The 27,793-nt window shown below is 42.9% G+C and overlaps 1 protein-coding gene across 1 annotated transcript in view; it reads left to right on the top strand.

Moving 5' to 3' along the window:
- MTR (5-methyltetrahydrofolate-homocysteine methyltransferase) overlaps positions 1-27,793 on the top strand; it is a 109,883-nt gene that overhangs the window by 62,566 nt on the left and 19,524 nt on the right. Inside the window, exons 18-24 of the mRNA XM_068232142.1 lie at positions 1,458-1,598; positions 8,049-8,138; positions 11,167-11,319; positions 13,248-13,355; positions 20,888-20,988; positions 24,646-24,713; positions 26,330-26,450. Coding sequence (XP_068088243.1) covers positions 1,458-1,598; positions 8,049-8,138; positions 11,167-11,319; positions 13,248-13,355; positions 20,888-20,988; positions 24,646-24,713; positions 26,330-26,450 — 782 coding nt within the window. The remainder of the gene's footprint in view (positions 1-1,457; positions 1,599-8,048; positions 8,139-11,166; positions 11,320-13,247; positions 13,356-20,887; positions 20,989-24,645; positions 24,714-26,329; positions 26,451-27,793) is intronic.

The following is a 27,793-nucleotide window of genomic DNA, read 5'->3' on the forward strand; positions in this document are numbered from 1 at the left end:
GAGCCGGACAGGAGCCATTCTCATTGGCTCCTGGCCCTGTCATTACTGTAAGCCAATCCCATTGGCTTACATTGAGTGACAGGGTCAGGAGCCAATGAAAGCGGCTCTTGACCAACGCACAGCGCTCTGCCGTCATAGAGACGTCCGAGAGAGCAGCCTACGGCGGGGAAAGAGTTGCGGGAGCGGCGGATTTTTGCGGTGATTCGTCGGTATGCTGCGTTTTAGTGTACCAGCAGCCTCTGATCCTCAACCTATCTTAGTTCCTGGACGTAGTTTCTACGTCCAGGAACCATGCGCGCTCCCGCGGCCGATCGCGCGTGCATGCACGCTCCCGGCCCGCGGTTCGTTAGCCAGGCAATCAGTGAATCGGGCTATGGTGCCTGATCGCTGATTCCTCTCCCCCACTGAAAAAGCGACAGCTTCTCTCGGAAGCTGCGCTTTTTCTGGATGTTGCCTCCCCCATGCGTCTCTCTAAGCGTATATTACACTTAGAGTGACGTCATGTAAACAAACTCATGGCCGCCATCTTGTGGCCAAAAAGTAAAACTACAACTCAAAGTAAAAAAAAAAAAAATAAACACACATTTACATTATAAATCTATTGTTTACATCCCACCCTCCCAAAAATACCCAAATTAAATGTTTAATATAAAAAAAAAACATTACAATAAAAAGAAAAAAACATGTAAATATTTACCTAAGGGTCTAAACTTTTAAAATATCAATGTAAAGATGAAATATTTCTATATATTTTTTTATTTTAAACTTGTAAATAGTGATAGATGGAAAACGGAAAAAATGCACCTTTATTTCCAAATAAAATATTGTCGCCACACATTGTGATAGGGACATAATTTTAACGGTGTAATAACCGGGACATATGGGCAAATACAATACGTGAGTTTTAATTATGGAGGTGTATTATTTTAAAGCTATAATGGCTGAAAACTGAGAAATTATTTTTTTTCCCGTTTTTTTTTTCTTATTCTTCCTGTTAAAATGCATTTACATTAAAGTGGCTCTTAGCAAAATGTACCCCCCAAAGAAAGCCTAATTGGTGGCGGAAAAAACAAGATATAGATCAGTTCATTGTGATAAGTAGTGATAAAGTTATAGGCTAATCAATGGGAGGTGAACATTGCTCAAGTGAAAACGACGGAACGTGAATGGGTTAAGGGGGTAGTGGTTAACAATAATCTTGAAAAAACCCAAAGCAAAATAATAATGCAACATTTGTGATGTGAGATCTCTGTTTGGAATATCTAGTGGTGCTTTAAAGTTTTATTTATTTATTTTTGTTTTGTTTTCTATATGTGTGACTTAAAAGTAGATAAGGAAACCAAATTAAATGAATAAAGAAATGATTTTAGTTGGCCATGCAATAATTAAAAAAGGATTGGTTTATTGATTTTAAATGTCAGAGAATATGTGTGTTTTGATGTTTGTTTCTTCTGTAGATTGGGATGGACATGGGGATTGTAAATGCTGGCAGCCTTCCTGTATATGATGACATTGATAAGGAACTCCTCCGGCTGTGCGAAGATCTGATCTGGAATAAGGATCCTGAAGCAACAGAGAAACTTCTGAAGTATGCTCAGGTACTGCACTTTCCAGAGATTATTATTGCCATTATTAATACTGGTGCCTAATGACTGTGTGTTGTGCAGAGAATTACGTGGGACCTTGTGATAAGCAAGTAATTTGGGCACCGGCAGTGCTTCGGTAAAATGGGCACTGCACAGACAGCAATGTTAAAGGGTACCAGTTGGGGCCAGTCTGACGCAGAACGCTCCCGGCCATGGAAGCGGGACCGGGGTGCTGCCGGGCTGCACATCCGCAGTATGCCTAGTATTCTGGGGCAAATTGTGGAAGATTCAGGAGGTTGAGGAGAATGGTGAGGGAATGATCAGCCTGGAGGAAGCCCTAGGTATGCATCATTTTCTTTAATTGCGGTTATACTGGTGCTTGGTGGGTAATAAATCTTGTAGGCAGGGAAGATATCAGCAGAGGGTGAGTTTTAGCGCTGAAGGCAACCCTGATATTGGTGGAGATTGTGGCAGGCATGCCCAGAAGACCCCGATTGACACGACTGAACCAGTTACCAGGGCTAATGCGGCTGAACGGCAGACCGCAGGAGGACAGCGAAGGTGTGCTTATGGGGCTGGTGGAAGCTTTGGTATGTATCGAATCTTTCTTACTCTTTGTCTCTGGTTTCATTTAATATTGTATGTCTAATATTTTGACACTTGTAAGAATAGCTATGGGTGGTAAAATTACTCCTATGTTAAGTAGTGCGCACAACAGGGCAGACTTTTCAAACTCAGAGCGAGTATAATTGGAGAAAAATTGCTACAGATGTGAAATATGCATCCAAATCAAGGTTTCTGATTGGTCACTTTTAGCATCTGCTCTACATTTGCACCTTGACCTTTTATCGCATGGTATTTTAAAATGTGTCCTTCTGTCTGTTCTAGCACTCTTTTCTTCTATTAAAGGAAGACTGAAGTGAGATGAATATGGGAGCTGCTGACTTTATTTCCTTAAAGGACCACTGTTCTTAAATTTAAGATATACGTAAACACATACAAATAAGTATGTTTCTTCCAGAGTAAAATGAGCCATAAATTACTTTTTTTGTATGTTGCTGTCACTTACAGTAAGTAGAAATCTGAAATTGCTGACAGGTTTTGGGCTGGTCCATCTCTCCATAGGGGATTCTCAACATGGCCTTTATTCTTTATAAGCACACTCCCTGAAAAAGATTAATACAAAGATGCTGGCCAGCCTCCCTGCTCAACGTACACTTTTTTTTTGGGGGGGGGGCAGTTGGACGGAGCAACTGCCATTCACGAAGTGCTTTTGAAAATAAAGAAAACCCTGAGAAACCCCCAAGAGGACATGGGCTAGTCCAAAACCTGTTGGTTCTGTTAGATTTCTACTACTTACTGTGACAGCAAAATATGAGAAAACACAGAAGAAAAGTAATTTATGGCTCATTTTACTTGGAGAAATGTACTTCTTATCTGTATATATTTACTTATGTTTTAATTTTTAAGATTTTTACTACAATGGTCCTTTAAAGTGAACCTGAAGTGAATAAACTCACTTTAAACACTTGAGGGCCGTGGGCTTTACCCCCCTTAAAGCGGAATATAACCCTGCATTTCAACTTTGCTCTAAAACATTATTTACAGTATATTATATGCAACCAGCATTTTTCTTTTTTACTAGACCAGCATTGGAAGGGTTACACAGGGCTTTAAAGTCCCTGGAGATTTTTGCAGACGCATCCGAACTTCAGTTAGATACTTTTTGTTTACAAATAAGTAAGTGTTGTGACTCATCTCTCTCACTGAGAAGGAGCTTGGAGGACAGCCAAAGAGTGTGTAACTGTTTATCAATAGATACATCTAACTAAATAGAATGTAACTATCTGAACGTCTGCACCGAACTTAAAACCTCTGTGTTTAACCCTTCCAATGCTGGTCTACTAAAAAAAAATGCTTTTTGCATATAATATGCTGTAAATAATGTTTTAGAGCAAAGTTGAAATGCAGGGTTATATTCCGCTTTAAGGATCAGAGCCTTTTTCTCCATTCAGACCACTGCAGCTTTCAGGGTTTATTGCTCGCTCATACAACCTACCACCTAAATGAATTTTGGCTCCTTTTCTTGTCACCAATAAAGCTTTCTTTTGGTGCTATTTGATTGCTGCTGCGATTTTTACTTTTTATTATATTCATCAAAAAAGACATGAATTTTGTCAAAAAAATGATTTATTTTTTTTTAACTTTCTGTGCTGACATTTTTCAAATAAAGTAAAATTTCTGTATACATGCAGCACGAAAAATGTGGACAAACATGTTTTTGATTAAAAAAAAACCCCATTCAGCCTATATTTATTGGTTTGGGTAAAAGTTATAGCGTTTACAAACTATGGTGCAAAAAGTGAATATTCCCATTTTCAAGCATCTCTGACTATTCTGACCACCTGTCATGTTTTATGAGGGGCTAAAATTCCAGGATAGTATAAATACCCCCCAAATGACCCCATTTTGGAAAGAAGACATCCCAAAGTATTCACTGAGAGGCATAGTGAGTTCATAGAAATTATTTTTTGTCACAAGTTAGCGGAAAATGACACTTTGTGACAAAAAAAAGGAAAAAAGTTTCTATTTCTTCTAACTTGCGACAAAAAAAAAATGAAATCTGCCACTGACTCACCATGCTCCTGTTTACTGTCCTGACATTTTGGGGGGTGCTAAATTGTAAGCACCCCTGTAAAGCCTAAAGGTGCTCATTGGACTTTTGACCCCTTAGCGTAGTTAGGCTGCAAAAAAGTGCCACACATGTGGTATTGCCGTACTCAGTAGAAGTAGTATAATGTATTTTGGGGTGTATTTTTACACATACTGATGCTGGGTGGGAGAAATATCTCTGTAAATGACAATTTTTTAATTTTTTTTTACACACAATTGTCCATTTACAGAGAGAATTCTCCCACTCAGCATGGGTATGTGTAAAAATACACCCCAAAACACATTATACTACTTCTCCTGAGTACGGCGATACCACATGTGTGGCACTTTTTTGCACCCTAACTGCGCTAAGGGGCCCAAAGTCCAATAAGTACCTTTAGGATTTCACAGGTCATTTTGAGGCATTTGTTTTCTAGACTACTCCTCACGGTTTAGGGCCCCTAAAATGCCAGGGCAGTATAGGAACCCCACAAGTGACCTCATTTTAGAAACAAGACACCCCAAGGTATTCCGTTAGGTGTATGGCGAGTTCATAGAAGATTTTATTTTTTGTCACAAGTTAGTGAAAAATGACACTTTGTGAAAAAAAACAAACAATAAAAATCAATTTCCGCTAACTTTTGACAAAAAATAAAATCTTCTATGAACTCGTCATACACCTAACAGAATACCTTGGGGTGTCTTTTTTCTAAAATGGGGTCATTTGTGGGGTTCCTATACCGCCCTGGCATTTTACGGGCCAAAAACTGTGAGTAGTCTGGAAACCAAATGTCTCAAAATGACTGTTCAGGGGTATAAGCATCTGCAAATTTTGATGACCGGTGGTCTATGAGGGGGCGAATTTTGTGGAACCGGTCATAAGCAGGGTGGCCTTTTAAATGACAGGTTGTATCAGGCCTGATCTGATGGATAGGAGTGCTAGGGGGTGACAGAAGGTGATTGATGGGTGTCTCAGGGGGTGGTTAGAGGGGAAAATAGATGCAATCAATGCACTGGGGAGGTGATCGGAAAGGGGTCTGAGGGGGATCTGAGGGTTTGGCCGAGTGATCAGGAGCCCACACGGGGCAAATTAGGGCCTGATCTGATGGGTAGGTGTGCTAGGGGGTGACAGGAGGTGATTGATGGGTGTCTCAAGGTGTGATTAGATGGGGGAATAGATGCAAGCAATGCACTAGTGAGGTGATCAGGGCTGGGGTCTGAGGGCGTTCTGAGGCTGTGGGCGGGTGATTGAGTGCCCTAGGGGCAGATAGGGGTCTAATCTGATAGGTAGCAGTGACAGGGGGTGATTGATGGGTAATTAGTGGGTGTTTAGGGTAGAGAACAGATGTAAACACTGCACTTGGGAGGTGATCGGACGTCGGATCTGCGGGCGATCTATTGGTGTGGGTGGGTGATCAGATTGCCCGCAAGGGGCAGGTTAGGGGCTGATTGATGGGTGGCAGTGACAGGGGGTGATTGATGGGTGGCAGTGACAGGGGGTGATTGATGGGTGACTGACAGGTGATCAGTGGGTTATTACAGGGAAGCACAGATGTAAATATTGCACTGGCGAATTGATAAGGGGGGGGTCTGAGAGCAATCTGAGCGTGTAGGCGGGTGATTGGGTGCCCGCAAGGGGCAGATTAGGGTCTGATCTGATGGGTAACAGTGACAGGTGGTGATAGGGGGTGATTGATGGGTGATTGATATGTAATTAGTGGGTGTTTAGGGTAGAGAACAGATGTAAACACTGCACTTGGGAGGTGATCTGAAGTCGGATCTGCGGGCGATCTATTGGAGTGGGTGGGTGATCAGATTGCCCGCAAGGGGCAGGTTAGGGGCTGATTGATGGGTGGCAGTGATTGATGGGTGATTGACAGGTGATCAGGGGGGATAGATGCATACAGTACACAGGGGGGGGGGGGTCTGGGGAGAATCTGAGTGGTGGGGGGGTGATCAGGAGTCCCCAGGGTGCAGTTAGGGACCTAATAAAAAAATAGCGTTGACAGATAGTGACAGGGAGTGATTGATGGGTGATTAGGGGGGTGATTGGGTGCAAACAGGGGGGGTCTGAGGGGTGCTGTGGGCGATCAGGGGGCAGGGGGGGAATCGGTGTGCTTGCGTGCAGACTAGGGTGGCTGCAGCCTGCCCTGGTGGTCCCTCGGACACTGGGACCACCAGGGCAGGAGGCAGCCTGTATAATACACTTTGTGTACATTACAAAGTGTATTATACACTTTGTATGCGGCGATCCGGGTTCTAGTAACCCGCCGGCGCTTCCGAACGGCCGGCGGGTTACAGCGCAAGGGGGCGGAGCCAGTCCCCGGCGGAGGATCGCGTTACGAATGACGCGATCGCTCCGCCCATGCCCGTACAAGGACTGCCGCCTCTGTGCATGCGGCGGTCCTTGTGGGATCCACTTTCCGGCCGCCCCTGTGCAGTGGGCGGTCGGTAAGTGGTTAAAGTGAACCTTAGGCCAGAAAAAAAAATGAGTTTTACTCACCTGGGGCTTCTACCAGCCCCCTGCAGCAGTCCTGTGCCCTTGCAGCCACTCACTAATCCTCTGGTCCCCCGCTGCCAGCTAGTTTCGTTTTTGCAGACAGGCCCGTCAGGACTGGCCATGCGTAGCTTTTTCCGCATTCCCGACTGTAATTAGCGCTATTGCGGGCCGCAACGCGTACAAAAATACGCGTTGTCGCATATCTATGCGTGCGTAATGCGGCATAATGCGTGCGTAATGCGGCATCTATGCGTGCGTAATGCGGTACGTTTTGCAGCCCGCAATAGCGCTAATTACAGTTGGGAATGCGGAAATAGCTACGCGTGGCCAGTCCTGACGGGCCTGTCGGCAAAAACGAAACTAGCTGGCAGTGGGGGACCAGAGGATTAGTGAGTGGCTGCGAGGGCACAGGACTGCTGCAGGGGGCTGGTAGAAGCCCCAGGTGAGTAAAACTCATTTTTTTTTCTAGCTTAAGTGTCCCTTTAAGTTGGATACTTATCTATGTAGAGGGAAGGGATACCATAGTGCCTTCCAGGACCTCCGATCCTTCCGTTGTCCTAGTGCCGACCTTTTCCTCTAAAGTTATTTGACTTGCTAGGTTGGATACCTCTTCAGCTCTCCTCGGCCAGCCTTCGGAAGTGCTCACATCCTGGATTGTTGCAGCATACGCATGATGTCTTTGGAAGCACCCGGAGATACAAATACTTACGAAGGCTGCCTTAGTAATACCAAAGACACAGCCAGTCACAGGCCTTCTACCGGGGATGGCACTGGAACGACAGTACTGCCCGAGGACCTGGAAGGCTCCATGGTATCCAGAGCCTTCCCTCTACACAGATATCTGTGCAACTTTGGGTGTAATTTAAATTGTGTAGGCGGCACATCTGATTTTCATTCTTGTTCCAGCTCTGTTATACAGGCAGGGAATTTATACAATAGTCTGGCAAATAGCATTTTCATACGAGTGTCATCAGTAGGTATTTTATAGTCCATTCTCTACAGGTTTCCTATTTTAATAAATTGCAGTGCTTCTATTTGCTGTAAGTGCACGTTGTTTTCCTAGGGTAAGTCTCTACATGGCTCAGTCCTTACCTGAATGTTGTATTGGAATATGGAATGAAGAAAGAATGAATGAGATGGCATGTTAATCGTATGATGAACCATTGCCTCACACTGAGCTACACAAATGTTTCTGCCTTTCCAACAACCTCTTTACCTCACTGGAATCTAAAGCCACAGTATATGTGCACATGTGGTCTTGCAGCAATGTGTGACAGCATACATATTTTGGTAACTTCTTTTTTTTCTAGACAACAGGTAAAGGAGGTAAAAAGGTCATCCAGACTGATGAATGGAGGAATGGGACTGTGGAGGAGAGACTGGAATATGCTCTTGTTAAGGTAAATAATTTTTTATTTAGCATAAAGATTGGTAATGTAAAGTGAATTGATTTCAACTTGGTGAAATCAGAGTTGAGAAAGCTGGATTGTGATTGGTTACCGTAGCTTAACTAATGTGAACATGTCAGGAGAAATGTATATGTGCTGCCATTATTACATAGTGTCGTTACTTAGGCACTCAACATTGAGTGCCGAAACTGGGCGCCGTCATAGCACTAGTTCTATGCTGCGCGCCCCGTGCAACAGTATTTCGGGAATCCAGCCATTGCCAGACCCCAAATTACACCTCCCTCCGACTAGCAACTCAGAGGGGGAATAGTATTTAGCGCCGCCAGGAATTTGAGCGGCAGCAGGGTGAGCCGTCATTTGGCTCACCCTGTGCCTAGCTCACCGGCGCCATAATAATACATACGCACTTAGTTGGGTTGAAAAAAGACAAATGCTCATAGTTCAACCAGAAAATAATGTACAACACTAACATCTCCCAGCTGATCCAGAGGAATGCAAAAAAACCCCTATTTTAAAAAAATAAATTGCCAGCCTCCGGCTGTTATGGTAATCCTGTGACTTTTCCATCTAGTAAGTCCCTGAACAAGTTGACAGCCAATCAGCTTCTCTGAACAAGCCGGCTGTCAATCAAAAAAACCTACCCACCAGATACTTCCAGAGGAGTACTGAAGCTAAATGACTAGTATAAGAGAACTAGCAACTTTAGCAAAATAAACAGTGACAGCATAACTTTACTACTTTGAAATCAGGTTTTCTTTAACCGCTTCCGGACGCGTACGTTAAAAAGGGGCGCTGGGAAAAAAGGGCGCGGGGTTTTAAACGATAAGCATGGATAACGTTTAAAAATGTATTGTACTGTATTTCGTTTAAAATTAATGTTTTATAAAGTTATAAATCATTAAATAATGTGCATTAAATCGGCAATTGTAAAAACGTTAATCTTTCGTTTAAATAGTGAAACGTATAATAACGTTTAAAAAAAAATTACTAAGTAACCCTCCCTGTACCTACCCCTAACCCCTAGACCCCCCTGTTGATGCCTAAACCTAAGACCCCCCTGTTGGTGCCTAAACCTAAGACCCCCTGTTGGTGCCTAAACCTAAGACCCCCCTGTTGGTGCCTAAACCTAAGACCCCCCTGTTGGTGCCTAAACCTAAGACCCCCCTGTTGGTGCCTAAACCTAAGACCTCCCTGTTGGTGCCTAAACCTAAGACCCCCCCCCTGTGATAAGCATTAATAACGTTTCAAAAACATATTGTGCGTTTTTTTCGTTTAAAAATAATGTAAAAAAAAATTGTACTATTTTTCGTTTAAAAATAATGTTTGAAAAAAATATTGTACTGTTTTTTATTTAAAAATAATATTAAAAAATGTATAAATCATTAAATAATGTATAATCATGAGAAGCAGTAATAAAACATTAAGTCTCCGGGCGCCGCTTTTAAAACGTTATTTTTCTCCGGCGCCCTTTTTTCCTATCGGGCGCCCATTTAACGATATTTATTATGGGAGTGAATGGCGGCGCCCGATTTGTCCACTAGCCTCCTGCGCCCTTTTTTACTGTTACCCTTCCGGACTGCCAGAGTTGAAATTTCATGTTCGTTCACAACAGCCGTTTCTGTCACTGTTGCTGATCCAGTGATGCTGCAGCCCTCTCGCTGTGCTGACAGCACAGCTCCGTATTTTGGTTTGGAGCCATCACTGTGAGCCAATCACAGTAATCAAACCTCGTTTTAGAGGGGAAAAAGTATTTGAGGCCAGAGACGCCAAGTACTAAGGTATTTAAGGATAGCTAAAGTCACAGCTCAAAGTTTTTCAATCCTAATGTCAATTATCTTTGTGAAACCAAAAGTACGGTAAAAGGCCAGGAAACTGCTCATAGGTGTCACCAAGACTAATGGGAAGCATTCTATGCCATATTTGCCATTACTTTTGCCTCTTCTGTTTCAGATTTGCCTCTGCATCTTCCTTTCAGTTGGGGCTGGTGCACACCAGAGTGGGTCTGGAGCATTTTTAAAATGCTTGCAGGGGGAAAACCGTTTGGCTAATGAAAGTGAATGGGCTAGTGCACACCAGAGCGGTTCATTTTTTCCCCAAATGCTAACTCGGGGGCTGCAGGATTTTTTTTTTTATTTCTGAGGCATTTCTGCCTCGATGTTAAAGTATAGGAAAGTGGAAAACCGTTCTGAAAAACGCTAGATCGGAGTGGTTTTCCAGGTGGTTTTGTTACAGTAGCTGTTCAGTAACAGCTTTACTGTAAAAATATTTGAAATCTGCTACACAAAAACGCTCAAACGCTAGGCATGTTTAGAAAACTTTCCTAAAATTGCTATGAAATCTGCTTCAAAAACCTCTAGCGTTTGGCGGATCTGCTAGAGGTTTTTTGTGTGCACTGGGCCTTAGTAGTTTTTGCAGTAGGTGCAGCTGAGAGCATCCCAGTGAGTTTTGGAGATTGCTTAAAGGGAACCTTAACTGTAAAAAAAAAAAGTTTTCCTTACCTGGGGCATCTACCGGCCCCTGCAGCCATCCTGTGCCCTCGCAGTCACTCATGGCTCCTCTGGTCCCCCGCTGCCAGCTAGTTGACTAGACTGGAAGTCGGCCGGCCGCCATGCGTATGTTTTTACGCATCCCTGCTGGTGCAGGAAGCTATTGCAGACATCAACAAGTAAATTTTTACGCGTTACGGGTGTAATGCATAAAATGTTATGCATTACACTCGTAACGCGTAAAAATGTACTTGTTGATATCTGCAATAGCTTCCTGCACCAGCAGGGATGCGTAAAAATGTACGCATGGCGGCGGTCCGACTCCCAGTCAGCAAAAACGAATCTAGCTGGCAGCTCTGGGACCAGAGGAGCCATGAGTGACTGTGAGGGCACAGGATGGCTGCAGGGGGCTGGTAGCTGCCCCAGGTGAGTAAAATTATTATTTTTTTTTTACAGTTAAGGTTCCCTTTAAACAACTCCTCACTTCAAAAAGGACTTGCCAAAAGTGAATGTTCTATATTTTCTGTCTGTAGGGGATTGAGAAGTATGTTATAGAGGACACAGAAGAAGCAAGGATTAATAAGGATAAATACCCAAGACCCCTTCACATCATTGAAGGACCTCTGATGAATGGCATGAAGGTGGTTGGAGAACTGTTTGGAGCTGGGAAGATGTTCTTACCTCAGGTACTAAATTAATGTTCACTAAATGTCTGGCTGCTCATAAAAAGAAAAAACAATTATTTTTTTTACTGCTGGCATAGCTATTTAACTGCTTACCTTCTATACGACATGTATATATTTTTTATTATTATTATTATTATTATTATTATTATTACAACTTCTTGACTTATTTATTCCAATAATAAAGTGGTACTTTGTCAGCGCTAGGTAGGAAATAGATTTCTACTTTAATCAATTGGTTTGTATAATACAATTAAAATTGCATAAGATGTAACAACTGTTATAATAAATAACAAATCTACACGCACACTGGCACGCACCAGTCACACCCACTACCCTGCTGCAGCAGGTAAAAAATAAAAACAATAAAAAAATCTTATGTCAAAAGTGACAAAAAGTGAAAAAATGGACAAAGATGGCAATCTTCAAGGTTGAGGGATGATAATGAGGCCACTTATATCTGTATTATTTTCTCAATAGGATTCCATACAACTATCTTATATGGTGCAATCTGTAATGGCTATTCTCAATCGTTCTAACGAGTAAATAGTAGTGAGAATTTTGAATGAGCTCAACGACTTATTAGGACAATCCAGTACTGTCCTTCATATATCCACAGGCGTTCAATAGTATTATAAACTTGTATAATGTCCCATGAATAAGAGTATATTACTCACAGTCTCTGCAGATGATCAGATGGCAGCTGGCAAGCTGGTTATAGCAGTGATGTCTGGCAAGCTGACCCGGCTCTGGTGGGGATAGTGCAGCACTTAGATGGAAACTGATGTCCACAGTTATCCCGATCTCCGCTGCACTCCGGTGTGCAGACAGGATACACCTCCTTCCTCGATGATGCTCGTGACGCCATGGACAGCTTAGCCAATCGCTGACGCGCTTCCGAAGGTCTGCCTTCCTTTCTCAAAGCTGACTGCGAGTTGGAGGGTTCACTCTTTGAAAGGGTTTCCACAGTCTGCTTTGAGAGAGGAAGGCAGACCTTCCGAAACGCGTCAGCGATTGGCTAAGCTGTCCGTGATGTCACAAACATCATCGAGGAAGGAGGTGTATCCTGTCTGCACATCGGAGTGTAGCGGAGATCAGGATAACTGTGGACATCAGTTTGCTGGCTGGTCCAGCTGTCACTTTTCTCTTACTTTCTTTGTCCATCATAGGTAGCTACAGGCATCCCTTAGCATTAGGTAGCCAGAGAAACCCTCATTATTAAGTAGCTATTGGTGCCTCCAATTGAAGGGAGATCTAGTCAGTGGAATGCCGAGAGCTGGTTGAGTAACCTCTCATTTACGCTCTGCTCAGGACTGTGCATTGGGAAGCAGGCTACCTTTCCATCATTGGGCACTTGTAGGCACATACCTATAGTGCCTTATGGTAAATCCGGGCCTGGGGGTAGCGCTGGTGGGGTACAGGGCCCTTGAAGGGCGACTACCTGAAAGCACAGTCTCTGTCTAACTTACATATGTAGAATATTAAAATGTATTTGCTATTAGTGCTATATAACCTACACAATGAATATGCTTAACCTAGTAGGATCCCAGTCATTGATGTGGTAATTGCATGACTAATTATGGTGCTATTGAAAGATGCCAGAAAACACTGGGCTCTGTAAATGATAAAAAAAATAAAGCCAGATACTAAAGCAGTATGGTTGCAGACAAGTTTAAAATGGTCTTATTGCACACATTTATATAAAAATGCTAAATGTATAGAAAGTAGGAATACATGTAACTAAATGACTTTCTCTTTCTGGATTTGGATTTCTATGTGGCCTTTCCTAATTTGTTAGTTCAGATAGAGATAGAACCAGTCTAAGAATGTGTTAATCACTGTTCTGAATTGAATTTGAAAAGCATTATATTGATTATTGGTTATGAATATTGGTTAATGGAACTTTTCATCTGACCATTATCTTTATGCAGGTCATAAAATCTGCACGAGTGATGAAAAAGTCAGTGGGGCATCTTATTCCTTTCATGGAGAAGGAAAGAGAGGAGATGAGAGCTCTGTCAGGAAGTGTGGAAGAAGATGTGAGTCCTGTTATACTTTCCTGTCATATACGAAGAAGAGAATGTTGCTTTGGTAGTGTATTATGTTTTTTTACAAGGCTGTGATGAAATTTTTTTTTAAGGCCCATTACTGCAAGATGCTTCTCTGGGTCCCAAACTGTGCCTGACAGTATTCTGTTATGGTGTCTCTGCCTCTATATGGCGCCAACTTTTCCACAGTCCTTTACAGAGTATATTGGACATTTTACTGTCTCTCAGCATGGCTCAGAAGCTTATCTAAAGAAAAAGACGCGATTTACTGTATTTTTTGGACTATAAGACGCTCCTGACCATAAGACTCACCTAGGTTTAGAGGACAAAAACCAGGGGAAAAAAATATAGTAACCTGGTGCATCCATGGTGAAGGGGCATCTTGTGGATTATACCCCCTTTGTACCTCATGCCCCCTTGTACCTCTTGTGTCTCCCTGTATTCACCTCTGTCCTACTTGTTTCCTCCTCTATTCCCCCTTGTGTCCGCCTGTGTCCCCCGTTTGTCCCCCTGTGTCCACCTCCGCATGGGCACAGTACAGGGAGTCCCCAACATTGCGGCGGGTTGGAGGCTCATATTGGCAGGAGTTCACAAGTCAGGAATAACCTGCATCTGGACTATAACACGCAGTGACTCCCCCCTCCCCCCCCCCCCCCCCCACACACACACACATACACACTTTTGGGGTAGAAAAAGTGATTCTTATAGTCCAAAAAATACAGTACTAAGTCAAGCTGTTATTCTACATTTGAGGCGCTCACAGGGCAGGCCAGCATACAACAAAAAAATAAAAGAAACCCAGCTTAACCCACATGAAGCCAGTGGATACAAGGAATGCCTCCAGCTAAGACATTGAGAGATGGAGTTGGCTCCACATGTCCACTGTGTTAAAAAGAGCCAGCCTCAAGCACAATCTCATTCTTGGGTCCCTGCACTTATGTTGAATGCTGATGTATCCCACCAAGGCTGGTGAGTGAACTCATCTAAGGTCACCGGCTCTAAACCTTATGGGTTGTAGTTAACAGCAGGGGTGAGGACCAACGTGAGAATATCTCTATATTACTGTACCCATGTTATGATCATGTCTGCAGCGTTTACTGCTGGCTGCAGTGGTATGGTAACCCAAGCAGTTCTGGTGTCATTACATGCATTTTCTTGCATAGTTTGGTTTGCACTTAAACTAGTTGCTGATTCCATCTGCAGTCGCTCTGAAGTTAATGACAGTTTAATATGCTTTTGTGTAAACAAACATTGTCTGCTGCAATGGAGGGGCAATCCCTTTCCTGCAGGCTGCATATCATTGTCTGCCTTTTCCTGCTGTCAGCCTGTGATTAATTACCATTCACTTGTGTGGGAATCTGCAGGTCTGCTCCCATTGGATGACCTCAGTATAAAGAACTGCTTCCTGCAATGCTTGATGGGCTACCATAGTCTCAGATTCTGTCTGTTACTCTGCCCGTCCCCCACCTCGTTCCTAGTCCGTGTGGACTGCGCTGACTCCTGCGAAGGGGTCAGCGAGTCCTCCTAGTTCTGCTCTTGTTCTAGAAGTTGTTACTCTGCTCGTCTTGTGTCATATATTGGTTCATCGCCAATATATACGCATACTTGCGCATTTTGTTATTTTCTTTGTATTCGTGTTACGTTGATACATCAGTGTCGCTGATATATACGTACACGAACTGTTTATTTCCTGTGTTCAGTTAGTCAGCCTTCCAGCACGTTTTGGTAGTTTGCGCGTATCGTGAGCACCTGTGCTGAGCTAGTATCCTGTCCCTGGTCCTGTTTGTGGATTGCGTTCATCTCTGCGAAGAGATAGCGAATCCTTCTGAGTCCTGTTCCCTGTATTACTCCAGTCTTAGTCAGAGTTCCTGCTTATGTCATATATCGGTTCATTGCCGATATATACATATGTTAGTCAGACGTTACAAATAGTTTCATTGATAGCTGTAATTGTAATACGCTAGGAAATCATACTTATTGTATATTTCTCTGTGTTACGTTCGTCTATCTTGATCCTGCTATTTCCTGACTATCCTGTCCTGTCTTTGTGAGGCACGCCATTGCTGCAAACGCATTGGCTGCCTCATTCCAGTCTGTTTTATTGTGGACGCTTGCTGTCACTAAGTAGTGGCTAGTTAAGCAAGCGTTCATTCTGTCTACCTGTCCTGATCTCCTCAGTCCTGGTTTATGCGCTCAGCGCTACTTTGCGCTGAGACGTTATTACGAAAGTATTGTTTGTGGCTGTTCGGATCTGCGCCGGCTCTGTGCACCACAATCTCCTATTGGAGTCAGTCCTCTCCTCCACTAAACTGGGGATATCCTGATTCCTTGTGCTTGTGTGTGTACCTCCTTCACGTCAGCTTATGTGTTGCATGCTGACTGTGGAGAATACACCTCCAAGCTTAACATTATGGTAGCCCCCTTACCAATCCCTATTGTGGGGGGGATTTCCAGAAATTATGACACGGTTTGTCAGGGGTCCTGCTCCTTTAAAAAATTTGAAAAGCTTGGTCCTGAAGTTACAGACAAATTTATATCAGAATTGGTTAAAGTTCTGGCCAATCCCGACTTTCAGGCTTCTGCAATTTCTACCTGGTCTGATTGGATCGTTTGTGCTCTTTTTAAGGGCACACTTTTTGATTGGGCAATCGATGTCTTAGATCACACTCAGTTTAGACAAAGTCCTTTGCAATTTATAGCTTTTGTAATTCACAATTGGTTGCGCATAGATCCATTGCCTTTTCCTCTTAATGAACTCCTGGCAGCAGGCCAATCAGCTGCTCCTTCAATTGCTTGCAAAAATGATCAGCAAGCAGAAAGTGTTACTGATAATTTTCCTGCAGCTTTGAATAAATCACCAAAAACAGCAAGGTCAAAGGCAAAACGCAAACGTTCTAAGAAACGTGTCCAATCTGCAGAATCGTTATCTTTAGCGACTGCACATCAGACCTGCAATGAGATTCTGCCATTAACAGATAATGAAACGCAATTGTCTTTCAGGGGAGTTAAATGGACTTATGAAACTACTAATGAACTTTCATCACTGGCTAGGGAAAATAAAGATTTTTGTTTAAAAGAATTATCTGAGTATGATTATGAGGATATATTACAGAGTATTGAACAAATCAATCTATTCGTGCAGCAAGAAAAATTTGCATACACTACAGTCCAACACTTGCTACAGGTATTGGAGATCCTTAAGAATAAGAAATCTGCCAATCGCCTGCTAAATAATCCAATGTATGTTTCTGCCATAACCACATTTGCAAACTGTGATCTGCCTGTTAAGTATGCTTGGAATCCTCCATTTGAGAAAGGAGAGATGGAAGCTCTGGTCAATGAATGGAAGAATGATTCAAGTTCATTTTGTCAATTTTACAGTGCAAAAAGTGAATTAGTATTGAATGCATGCATTAAGTCTGCCTATAACCTAATAAAAACTGGTGTGTGTGGGTATGACTTTGTGGCTCCATTGATCGATGTGTGGAAAATGATTTTGGACGATTTTTATGCGATTCAATCAGTTGATACCAGGGAAGACACACTGTCAATTGGAGACTGTCCCACTTCTCCAGTTACTGAGTCCCTGCCATGTTTTGTGAATGTTCCTGTAACTCCACCCTGTACCATGGATAACTCAGTGTTACTTCTCAGTAAAACAGAAGCCACTGATACTTTCTTAACTTTGCCCTGCACAAATTTCTGAGCAGAGAATCCAGAGGTCCTGCTGACTTCTGAGTCCAGCCTAGCCAGTACTCATGAGTCTTTGTTCAGTGCAACAGACACCAGAAAAATCTTGCCTGTCTCTGCAAACACTTCTGCAGAAATTACCTGTGTTAATAAAGTTCAACTCCTGTCTGATCCAGCAGATGCCAATAGATGCACTACATCAGTTTCCGAGTCCCAGCAATCCTGTCCAGAAACCTCAGAACCCCAGCATCTGAATTTTCCAATTTCACAATTGAATGGTGATTCAGATGCGCAAACATTGTGTTTTGAGCTTCCTGTTTCTACACCTCACTCTAGTTTCATGAATAACTCAGAGCGTCTGCTATGTGAATCCGAAATCGCAGAATTATTACCGTGTTCAGAAAATGTTCCAGTGAACTTGCCCTGTACCATGAATTGTGCAGTAGATCTCTCCAATGAAACTCAGGTCACAGAATCATTATGCTGTCCAGCAGGTGCTTCCATGGTTTTGCCCTGCAATATGGACTGTTCAGTGATCCTGTCCAGTGAAGCTGTGGTCGCAGAGTCTTATGCTTCACCCAGTACTTTGGATACTTCAAACCCTCTAGCAGAGAAGTCTGAGGCACTGCTTACCTCAGTTGGTGTTGCAGTAATATTCACTTGTCTAGCAGCTGTTTTGGAATTACAGTCTGCTCTAATAAAACTTGATGAATGTCTGCCCAGCGAAGCAGAAGCCATTGAAATATTGTCCTCGTCAGCAAGTGTGTTAGATACCTTGCCCTGTACACAGTCTGATTTAACCAATGTTGTTGAGTCCCTCTCCAGTGTTGTAACAACCGAGGAACTCCAGCCCTCTCCCCTGAATGTTTCAAAAGTCTTGCCCTGTAACATGGATAATTCTGATTCTCTGGTCAAAATAATAGAAATCTCAGAATTTCAGTCCGGTCTAATGAGTGTTCCTGAAACCCAGCCCTGTATCCTGAAAGATTCTGGTTCTCTGGCCACTGTGGCAGAGGTTCCAGAGTCCCCTTCCTGTCCAGGGAATTCCTCAGTTTTGCCTAGTCCAGTGGGGGCTGCTGCAATACTGACTTGTTCTGCAGCGCCTCATGAGCTCCAATCCAGTGTATTAGATGAGTCTCTGTCCAGTCCAGAGGTAGTTGTGGAGTCCCTGTCTGGTTCGGTGCATACATCAGAAGATTTGTCCTGTCTTGTTGGTGCCCCTGAATCTGATTTGTTACTGACTTTGCTGGAATCGGCGACATCTAAGTCTGATCCTGCATTCTCGTGTAAAAGTCCAGTGGTTGCGAAGTCTAGCCATGATGATTTTTTTTTGGCCAGTCCTGATTTTGGTCCTGTCTTGGCTGACCCTGAGGCTCACAGTTCCTTGACATGCCCAGAGGTTTCTCTTGTGCCAGTGTGCCCAGATGTTCTTTGTTTGCCAGAATGCCCAAGTGTGTCTAAGGTGTTAGCGTGCTCTGATGCTTCCTTAGTGGGAACATGTTCTGATGTTGCCAGTCTGCCTGCATGCCCAGAGATGGTTCTGGTCCCTGAAAGCCCTGATCTTGATGTTTGTCCTTGTGGCCCTGACTCGGGAATTGCCCTAGGTTCCATAAGGGTTCTTGATAGTTCTCCATGTGAGCCTAAGGGGCGTTCTGACCTATGGGGATCTCTTTGGAGCTTCAAGGTGTTCTGGGAGGTCTCTGAGAAAACTTGTCCTGGTGCCTTGGACTGGTTCAATAGTGGGTTTTGTGTTGGTAAAGATAGTCCCGGTGGGCATTGCAAAGGCTTTGGCGTTTTTGAACGGTTCCTGGAAGGCGGTGGGTATCGCTCAGGGAGTTTCGGAGGGCTTTCTTCTGGAAATCATGGTTCTGATGGGTGTCACACTGGGGCTTGTAGTACTGATGGGCATGGTTCTGTAGGTTCTGGTTCTGATGGGTCCAGTCTTGTGGGGCCTGATTCTGGAATTTGGTCTTGCCGGGCTGTCCCGGTCATCATGAATTATCAGTCAGATTGTTTTGTTGGGAATTTCAGTTTTGAAAAGCGTCTGGTATCCGCTTTTAAGGGGGGGGGGGGGGGGGTAATGCTATGATCATGTCTGCAGCGTTTACTGCTGGCTGCAGTGGTATGGTAACCCAAGCAGTTCTGGTGTCATTACATGCATTTTCTTGCATAGTTTGGTTTGCACTTAAACTAGTTGCTGATTCCATCTGCAGTCGCTCTGAAGTTAATGACAGTTTAATATGCTTTTGTGTAAACAAACATTGTCTGCTGCAATGGAGGGGCAATCCCTTTCCTGCAGGCTGCATATCATTGTCTGCCTTTTCCTGCTGTCAGCCTGTGATTAATTACCATTCACTTGTGTGGGAATCTGCAGGTCTGCTCCCATTGGATGACCTCAGTATAAAGAACTGCTTCCTGCAATGCTTGATGGGCTACCATAGTCTCAGATTCTGTCTGTTACTCTGCCCGTCCCCCACCTCGTTCCTAGTCCGTGTGGACTGCGCTGACTCCTGCGAAGGGGTCAGCGAGTCCTCCTAGTTCTGCTCTTGTTCTAGAAGTTGTTACTCTGCTCGTCTTGTGTCATATATTGGTTCATCGCCAATATATACGCATACTTGCGCATTTTGTTATTTTCTTTGTATTCGTGTTACGTTGATACATCAGTGTCGCTGATATATACGTACACGAACTGTTTATTTCCTGTGTTCAGTTAGTCAGCCTTCCAGCACGTTTTGGTCGTTTGCGCGTATCGTGAGCACCTGTGCTGAGCTAGTATCCTGTCCCTGGTCCTGTTTGTGGATTGCGTTCATCTCTGCGAAGAGATAGCGAATCCTTCTGAGTCCTGTTCCCTGTATTACTCCAGTCTTAGTCAGAGTTCCTGCTTATGTCATATATCGGTTCATTGCCGATATATACATATGTTAGTCAGACGTTACAAATAGTTTCATTGATAGCTGTAATTGTAATACGCTAGGAAATCATACTTATTGTATATTTGTCTGTGTTACGTTCGTCTATCTTGATCCTGCTATTTCCTGACTATCCTGTCCTGTCTTTGTGAGGCACGCCATTGCTGCAAACGCATTGGCTGCCTCATTCCAGTCTGTTTTATTGTGGACGCTTGCTGTCACTAAGTAGTGGCTAGTTAAGCAAGCGTTCATTCTGTCTACCTGTCCTGATCTCCTCAGTCCTGGTTTATGCGCTCAGCGCTACTTTGCGCTTATACGTTATTACGAAAGTATTGTTTGTGGCTGTTCGGATCTGCGCCGGCTCTGTGCGCCACAATCTCCTATTGGAGTCAGTCCTCTCCTCCACTAAACTGGGGATATCCTGATTCCTTGTGCTTGTGTGTGTACCTCCTTCACGTCAGCTCATGTGTTGCATGCTGACTGTGGAGAATACACCTCCAAGCTTAACAACCCACGAGATTAAACCAAAAAGTGTTCCTTCATTCAGTCAAGCTAATTAACTGAGAATCTTACAGGGTGGGGCAGATAAATAAATATCCATCAATATGAGGGTGAGCCAAATTGCCATTGTGAAGTTCCCATACTCTTTGAGAGACTATTGTTAACTCACTATTGGTGTTCTTGGTTTGTTTGAAACTCGCAACAAACAAGCAGATAACATACACAATCCATTCAGATAGTTTGGCTTATCCCCTCCTCAGTGGTTCTCCATGATCAATTAATATCCACTGAATTGGAAGGTAGGTGTGGAAAAAAGTGGACAACATAAACTTTTCTTTTGAGCTGTACCACTGCCTTTTTTTGTTCTCACTGAACTGCTGCATTGCTCCTGAATATCTCTATATTCGATTCCGTTGTGTTTAGAATCCATACCAAGGCACGATAGTACTGGCAACAGTAAAAGGAGATGTACATGACATTGGCAAGAATATAGTAGGCGTGGTGCTCGGCTGCAACAATTTCAGGTATTACTCTTGTATTTCTTCAGCAGTCACCTTGCTACGTGCTAACTGGGGGTCCTGGTCGATTTTGGTCATTTAATCAAATCTGTCCCTTGAAATGTTTGTTACACTTTCTGTGTTCCCCAACCCATCAATACACAATCCTGATTTTTAATTTATTACACACAATTGATCCTATCAGAAGTTATTAAAATATAACTTTTATTAATTAATTATTAAAAAAAAATTTCTATTTGTTTTCATTTTATAATGCATTTACCAAGCCCAGATCAGGTCCCTAGTACTGTGTTGAGCATCTACACCAATTTCCAATTTTTAGTGATCCTGCTCAGAGACCAAATACTGGGTAAATTGCTTTTACTTGCTACATATAAGTTAATAAACCCCCCACCAATCCGACATGTTTCGACCCCTTAATTGGGGTCGTCGTCAGGGAAAAAGTGCTTAGTGCAAAGAGTTGCTAGTGCATATAGAAAGAGAAAGCATTATATATACATTACAGTAAAGAAAACAAAGAAGAAGAGCGTGTGCTCTCCAGCTCTATCAGCATTGAAATGAATGTCTGCCTGTGCTGCCTTTATACTGGCCTGGGGGGTGGTTTCAATCATAGTCTACTCCACCCTTTTTTTTGTTTCTCCCATTGGTCAGGCTTCCTATCAATCATCATTCCTCCGTTTCCATTGGCCAATATATTCATTCCCATAGATCTTACTACAGCCACACATATGTATCTATAAACTCCAGACTCCCTGGAGCATCTACTTACATATCCAACAAGAAATCCTCCAAATTTCAGGTTTCTATCGATGTCCTAAGTGTAAAAACGCCACACCGCGCAGTGTCTCCCATACAATAACATTGGAGAGTGCTGATTGGTAGGTTCACCCCCACATGATCATCACATGTTTTACTCATCCAATCACAGTTCTCCCTAGTGTTGCCATGGGTACAGAGGCTTTTCATTACGTTAAACTCCGACATAATGCGGAGTTTACGGTCACTCCCACTATCCTGCGTCATCACCCCACTCCTACGCTGCGCTTCGCAGCGTTGCCATAGATACCAGGGTACATCCCCAGTGTTTACTTGCGGCGGTTGAGCGTACAGATCCGCTCCGCCCCTCCGCTTCGCACTGGAGCGCATATTCCTCCTTCCTTCATCCTGTTTGCGTGTCACTGTCTTAAGGAAGTATCCTGACGCGCGAGCTGTCATCTTTTATTCCTCCTACCCACTGGCATTCTAGATTACAGTACAAATCACATTTTTCATGTATTCCAACTCACTTCTATAGTTTCTTCACCTACTTAATCCATATACTTGATTTATATTATGTTATCACCTATAGTTTACCATATATATATTCCTGGCATAAAGGAGATTTATCATTATGGCTCACAGTTGTCCAGTCAAATATATTCATTACAAGGGATAAAAAATCAAGTTTTTATTTCTATAAATATCATTAAAAATAGAAGTAACATTGACATTGATGGGTTTACTGTTTTTTTATATATTAATAAATTCATTGCATGTGTGATCATTCAATCCATTGTCATTATATTGATGGGGTAACATGGTAATTCTCTTTATTAAAATTAGTAAGTTTTAGAGATCTAGATACATTGCATAGCCGTATATATTACTTTTTTTTACTTTTTAAATGAATGGGGTGTATGTAAAGCCTTCATTCAGACCACCTGGGTTCAAGGTACCCAGGCGGTAAATCCATTTTGCCTCCAGTTGACGCAATTTAAGGTCCAGGTTTCCCCCTCTAGGTCCCATTTTCCACTGTTGGATGACACAAAACTTGAGGCATGAGGTGTCCCCTCCATGAATTTCCCTGAAATGCCTCGATACCGGTGTATCTTTTGGATTCAACAGTGGAAAATGGGACCTAGAGGGGGAAACCTGGACCTTAAATTGCGTCAACTGGAGGCAAAATGGATTTACCGCCTGGGTACCTTGAACCCAGGTGGTCTGAATGAAGGCTTTACATACACCCCATTCATTTAAAAAGTAAAAAAAAGTAATATATACGGCTATGCAATGTATCTAGATCTCTAAAACTTACTAATTTTAATAAAGAGAATTACCATGTTACCCCATCAATATAATGACAATGGATTGAATGATCACACATGCAATGAATTTATTAATATATAAAAAAACAGTAAACCCATCAATGTCAATGTTACTTCTATTTTTAATGATATTTATAGAAATAAAAACTTGATTTTTTATCCCTTGTAATGAATATATTTGACTGGACAACTGTGAGCCATAATGATAAATCTCCTTTATGCCAGGAATATATATATGGTAAACTATAGGTGATAACATAATATAAATCAAGTATATGGATTAAGTAGGTGAAGAAACTATAGAAGTGAGTTGGAATACATGAAAAATGTGATTTGTACTGTAATCTAGAATGCCAGTGGGTAGGAGGAATAAAAGATGACAGCTCGCGCGTCAGGATACTTCCTTAAGACAGTGACACGCAAACAGGATGAAGGAAGGAGGAATATGCGCTCCAGTGCGAAGCGGAGGGGCGGAGCGGATCTGTACGCTCAACCGCCGCAAGTAAACACTGGGGATGTACCCTGGTATCTATGGCAACGCTGCGAAGCGCAGCGTAGGAGTGGGGTGATGACGCAGGATAGTGGGAGTGACCGTAAACTCCGCATTATGTCGGAGTTTAACGTAATGAAAAGCCTCTGTACCCATGGCAACACTAGGGAGAACTGTGATTGGATGAGTAAAACATGTGATGATCATGTGGGGGTGAACCTACCAATCAGCACTCTCCAATGTTATTGTATGGGAGACACTGCGCGGTGTGGCGTTTTTACACTTAGGACATCGATAGAAACCTGAAATTTGGAGGATTTCTTGTTGGATATGTAAGTAGATGCTCCAGGGAGTCTGGAGTTTATAGATACATATGTGTGGCTGTAGTAAGATCTATGGGAATGAATATATTGGCCAATGGAAACGGAGGAATGATGATTGATAGGAAGCCTGACCAATGGGAGAAACAAAAAAAAGGGTGGAGTAGACTATGATTGAAACCACCCCCCAGGCCAGTATAAAGGCAGCACAGGCAGACATTCATTTCAATGCTGATAGAGCTGGAGAGCACACGCTCTTCTTCTTTGTTTTCTTTACTGTAATGTATATATAATGCTTTCTCTTTCTATATGCACTAGCAACTCTTTGCACTAAGCACTTTTTCCCTGACGACGACCCCAATTAAGGGGTCGAAACATGTCGGATTGGTGGGGGGTTTATTAACTTATATGTAGCAAGTAAAAGCAATTTACCCAGTATTTGGTCTCTGAGCAGGATCACTAAAAATTGGAAATTGGTGTAGATGCTCAACACAGTACTAGGGACCTGATCTGGGCTTGGTAAATGCATTATAAAATGAAAACAAATAGAAATTTTTTTTTAATAATTAATTAATAAAAGTTATATTTTAATAACTTCTGATAGGATCAATTGTGTGTAATAAATTCCCCAACCCATCAGCAGCTGATTGATTACTTATAAAGGTCTGCAAAGTTTATTCCAAATGCAATGTTGTTTAAAGAATGTGAAGGGGTCTTTTAAGGTAAATGTTACAGGTGATTCTTTCCCACTCCTATGTTTTGATTACAGGGTGATTGACCTGGGTGTTATGACTCCATGTGACAAGATTCTGCGTGCAGCTATTGAAAATAAAGCAGGTGAGGAATAATCACGGACCGTTTGTGCCTGAACTTTTACCATCTCAGGCACTTAGAAAAAGCTCTTGCAGTGTGAACCAACCCTTACACTTGGAGAGGTTTCCCAACTTCCTTTCTGGTCAGGATGTGAAGTCTCACAGAAAGGGAAACCGTACAGCAATAAAAACCCAAAAGAGGGTATAGTCCCTTAGCCAACTAAGCCCAGATCCATGGAAACTTTATTTGAGGTTTGAATAAGTACTTTTCACACTTTAATGACCGGAGACTCCTCCCCTTCACCATCACAGTGAAAATTGCATTGATATGGTTTTCTTTAAATTTGTACGTTCATGGACAGTGGAAACTGCTGAATTCACAATCTTTTTTAAACTGCTGCTACCCTATAATAAATGGGAGACCTTCCTACCCACTTGAACCATAAACATAAATAAATAAAAATAGGGAGCGCTAGGTACTACTTATGATAATGTTAAAATTATTCTATTTATAAGAACTGTAATAACAACAATACAATATACTATACTTCCATAACATAGGAACCTCCTGGTGTCCTCTTAAAAGTGAGGGCCCTCATAACAAATGGGTGGGCATACATAAAATGATGAAAATGGTACAGGATTCCTCCGTTCTATAGAAAGAAAGATGTCGTGTCAGTAGATACCACTGCTTGGGTCATAAGTGGGTAGTGGGGGCCAGATAGACTGGAGCTGGTGCCATCTTCAGTCTATCTAGCACCCACTTATGACCCATGTTCCTATGTTATGGATGTCGTGAGTAGATGTATTCAGTGTCTGATCATAGAAGTATAGTATATTGTATTGTTCTTATTGCAGTTCTTATAAATAAAATACTTAATTTTAATGTTATTTGAAGCACCTAGCACTCCCTATTTTTATTGAATAATTATTATTTTTTTAATTTGTATTGGGATTTTTTTTTCTGTTTACATGTGGAAACATTGACTGTCCTTAGTCACCAGTTAAGGTGGCCATACACTGGTCGATTTGCCATCAGATCGACCAACAGATAGATCCCTCTCTGATCGAATCTGAACAGAGAGGGATCGTATGGCTGCCTTTACTGCAAACAGATTGTGAATCGATTTCAGCATGAAACGATTCACCATCTGTGAAGCTGTTTAAACTTCCTGCCGGGACAGGAAGTGAAGCCAGCCGGATCCCGGAGCCCAGCGGAGAAGAAGACAGCGGAGACCAAGGGACTCACGCCGGCGAAGCAGGTAATGTATTGCCGCTAGCGTCGGTCGTTGAGCATTTGAATGCCGCTATCGACGCACTCCCGACCCGCCGGCGATCAAGCAAAATCTTCAGCACGGATGGCTCGACGGGAATCGACGGGGACGATTGATTTCGGACGGAAATCGATCGTTCTGTCAGCGTTTGCGCAACGATTTCACAGCGGATTCGATCAGTGATCGAATCTGCTGTATATCGGCGGTAAATTGTTAGGTGTATGGGCCCCTTAACAGTGAATTATTACCAATCTCTATCACAGAAGTTTGTTTGTACAGTTTTGCTTCACATTTAGCTGATTGATTGCTGATATGGAGGCTTTACCTGGACATGGCTTAGGTGTTTGTATGTTTATTATTCTTGTAGATGTAATTGGCTTGTCTGGTCTGATCACTCCTTCTCTTGATGAAATGATCTTTGTTGCCAAGGAGATGGAAAGGCTGTCAATAAAGATCCCATTACTGATTGGTGGAGCCACCACATCTAAGTAAGTAATTTCACATAGCAGTCCATTGCTTTTATTGCCGTTTTAAACAATAATGCATTTTGGGCATTCTTAACCAGAGGTTTATACCCCCCTAGTGACCAGGCCGTTTTTTACAATTCCGCATTTAAAGGGGCGCTGTGGTGAAAATTAGGTGTCTGCCATAACCCTGTTATCATGTACCTAACATTAGGAGCTTCAGCTGCCAAGCATGTTATTTTTTTAAATGTGTCCTTGAAAGGTTATACAGAGCAGATGCAGATATCCTTCCCAATGCATCTAAGCTAAGCATCTAAGCTAACCCCCCTCTGCCAAGACAGGCTGAGTTTAACAGCTGATTTATGTGCTCGCTCTCTCTCTCTCTCTCTCTCTCTCTCTCTCTCTCTGGTGTACGGGACATGCAGGCTGTGTGCTGGGGAAGTTCATAACACCGCAAACAGAATAGCCAAGTGAGTGTAAATGGGACTGTAAAGTCATTTACCTTGCTTATTTGTTTATCTAATGGTGGGCATAGACGGGTCGATCCGGCGGCCGATTAGCCGCCGGATCGACTCCAGCCGCGTCCCCGCTCGTGCGCGCGGATCGATTCCTGCTTGTCCCCGCCGGCGGTCCTTATCAGCCGCTCGATTCCCTGCCATTGTCCGGGAATCGAGCAGGCGCGGGTCGAGCGGCATGATCGGGCCAGCTGAATATTATCAGCTGGCTGGATCAGCTGATCGATACACGGTACAGAAACGTAGCGTGTATCCCCAGCATAACGTCTTCAGCATTCCAGCGTCAGCTTCAGCAGAGAGTTGCTATGGAGCAGCCCCAGTCAGCAGAGGAAGGGGGGATGGGCAGGATCTCTATCTCTATAACCTTTTCAAGCATTTGAAAAAGCAAAAGCTGCTTGGTTTTTGATGCTTCTAAATTAGGTACATGCTAAGAGGGTTATGCCTGAAAAACAATTTTCGTTAAAGTGCCCCTTTAACAACTTTAACGGTTTACTGCTCGGTCGTACAACTTGGCACCCAAATTAATTTTGCCTCCCTTTCTTCTCACAAATAGAGCTTTCTTTTGGGGGTATGTGATTGCTGCTGCGTATCATAGTTTTTTTTGTTTTTTTTTAATGAATAAAAAAAAAGGCTAAAATGTTTGCATTTTTTTTTTATCCCTCCTTCCTTCCCTGCTTAACTGGCTCTACACTACGATACATACACTACACTATAGTTACATAGACATATGCCTATGATAGGGATTAGATTGTGAGCCCAACAGAGGGGACAGTTAAGTGACAAGTCAATCCTCCTTGAAAGCAGGAAGTAGAAACAGTGCAGATTTATTTCAGGATTCCTATCAGCTGTAAC

Source organism: Hyperolius riggenbachi, chromosome 4, assembly GCF_040937935.1.
Source record: "Hyperolius riggenbachi isolate aHypRig1 chromosome 4, aHypRig1.pri, whole genome shotgun sequence".
In the NCBI taxonomy this organism is placed as follows: Eukaryota; Metazoa; Chordata; class Amphibia; order Anura; family Hyperoliidae; genus Hyperolius; species Hyperolius riggenbachi.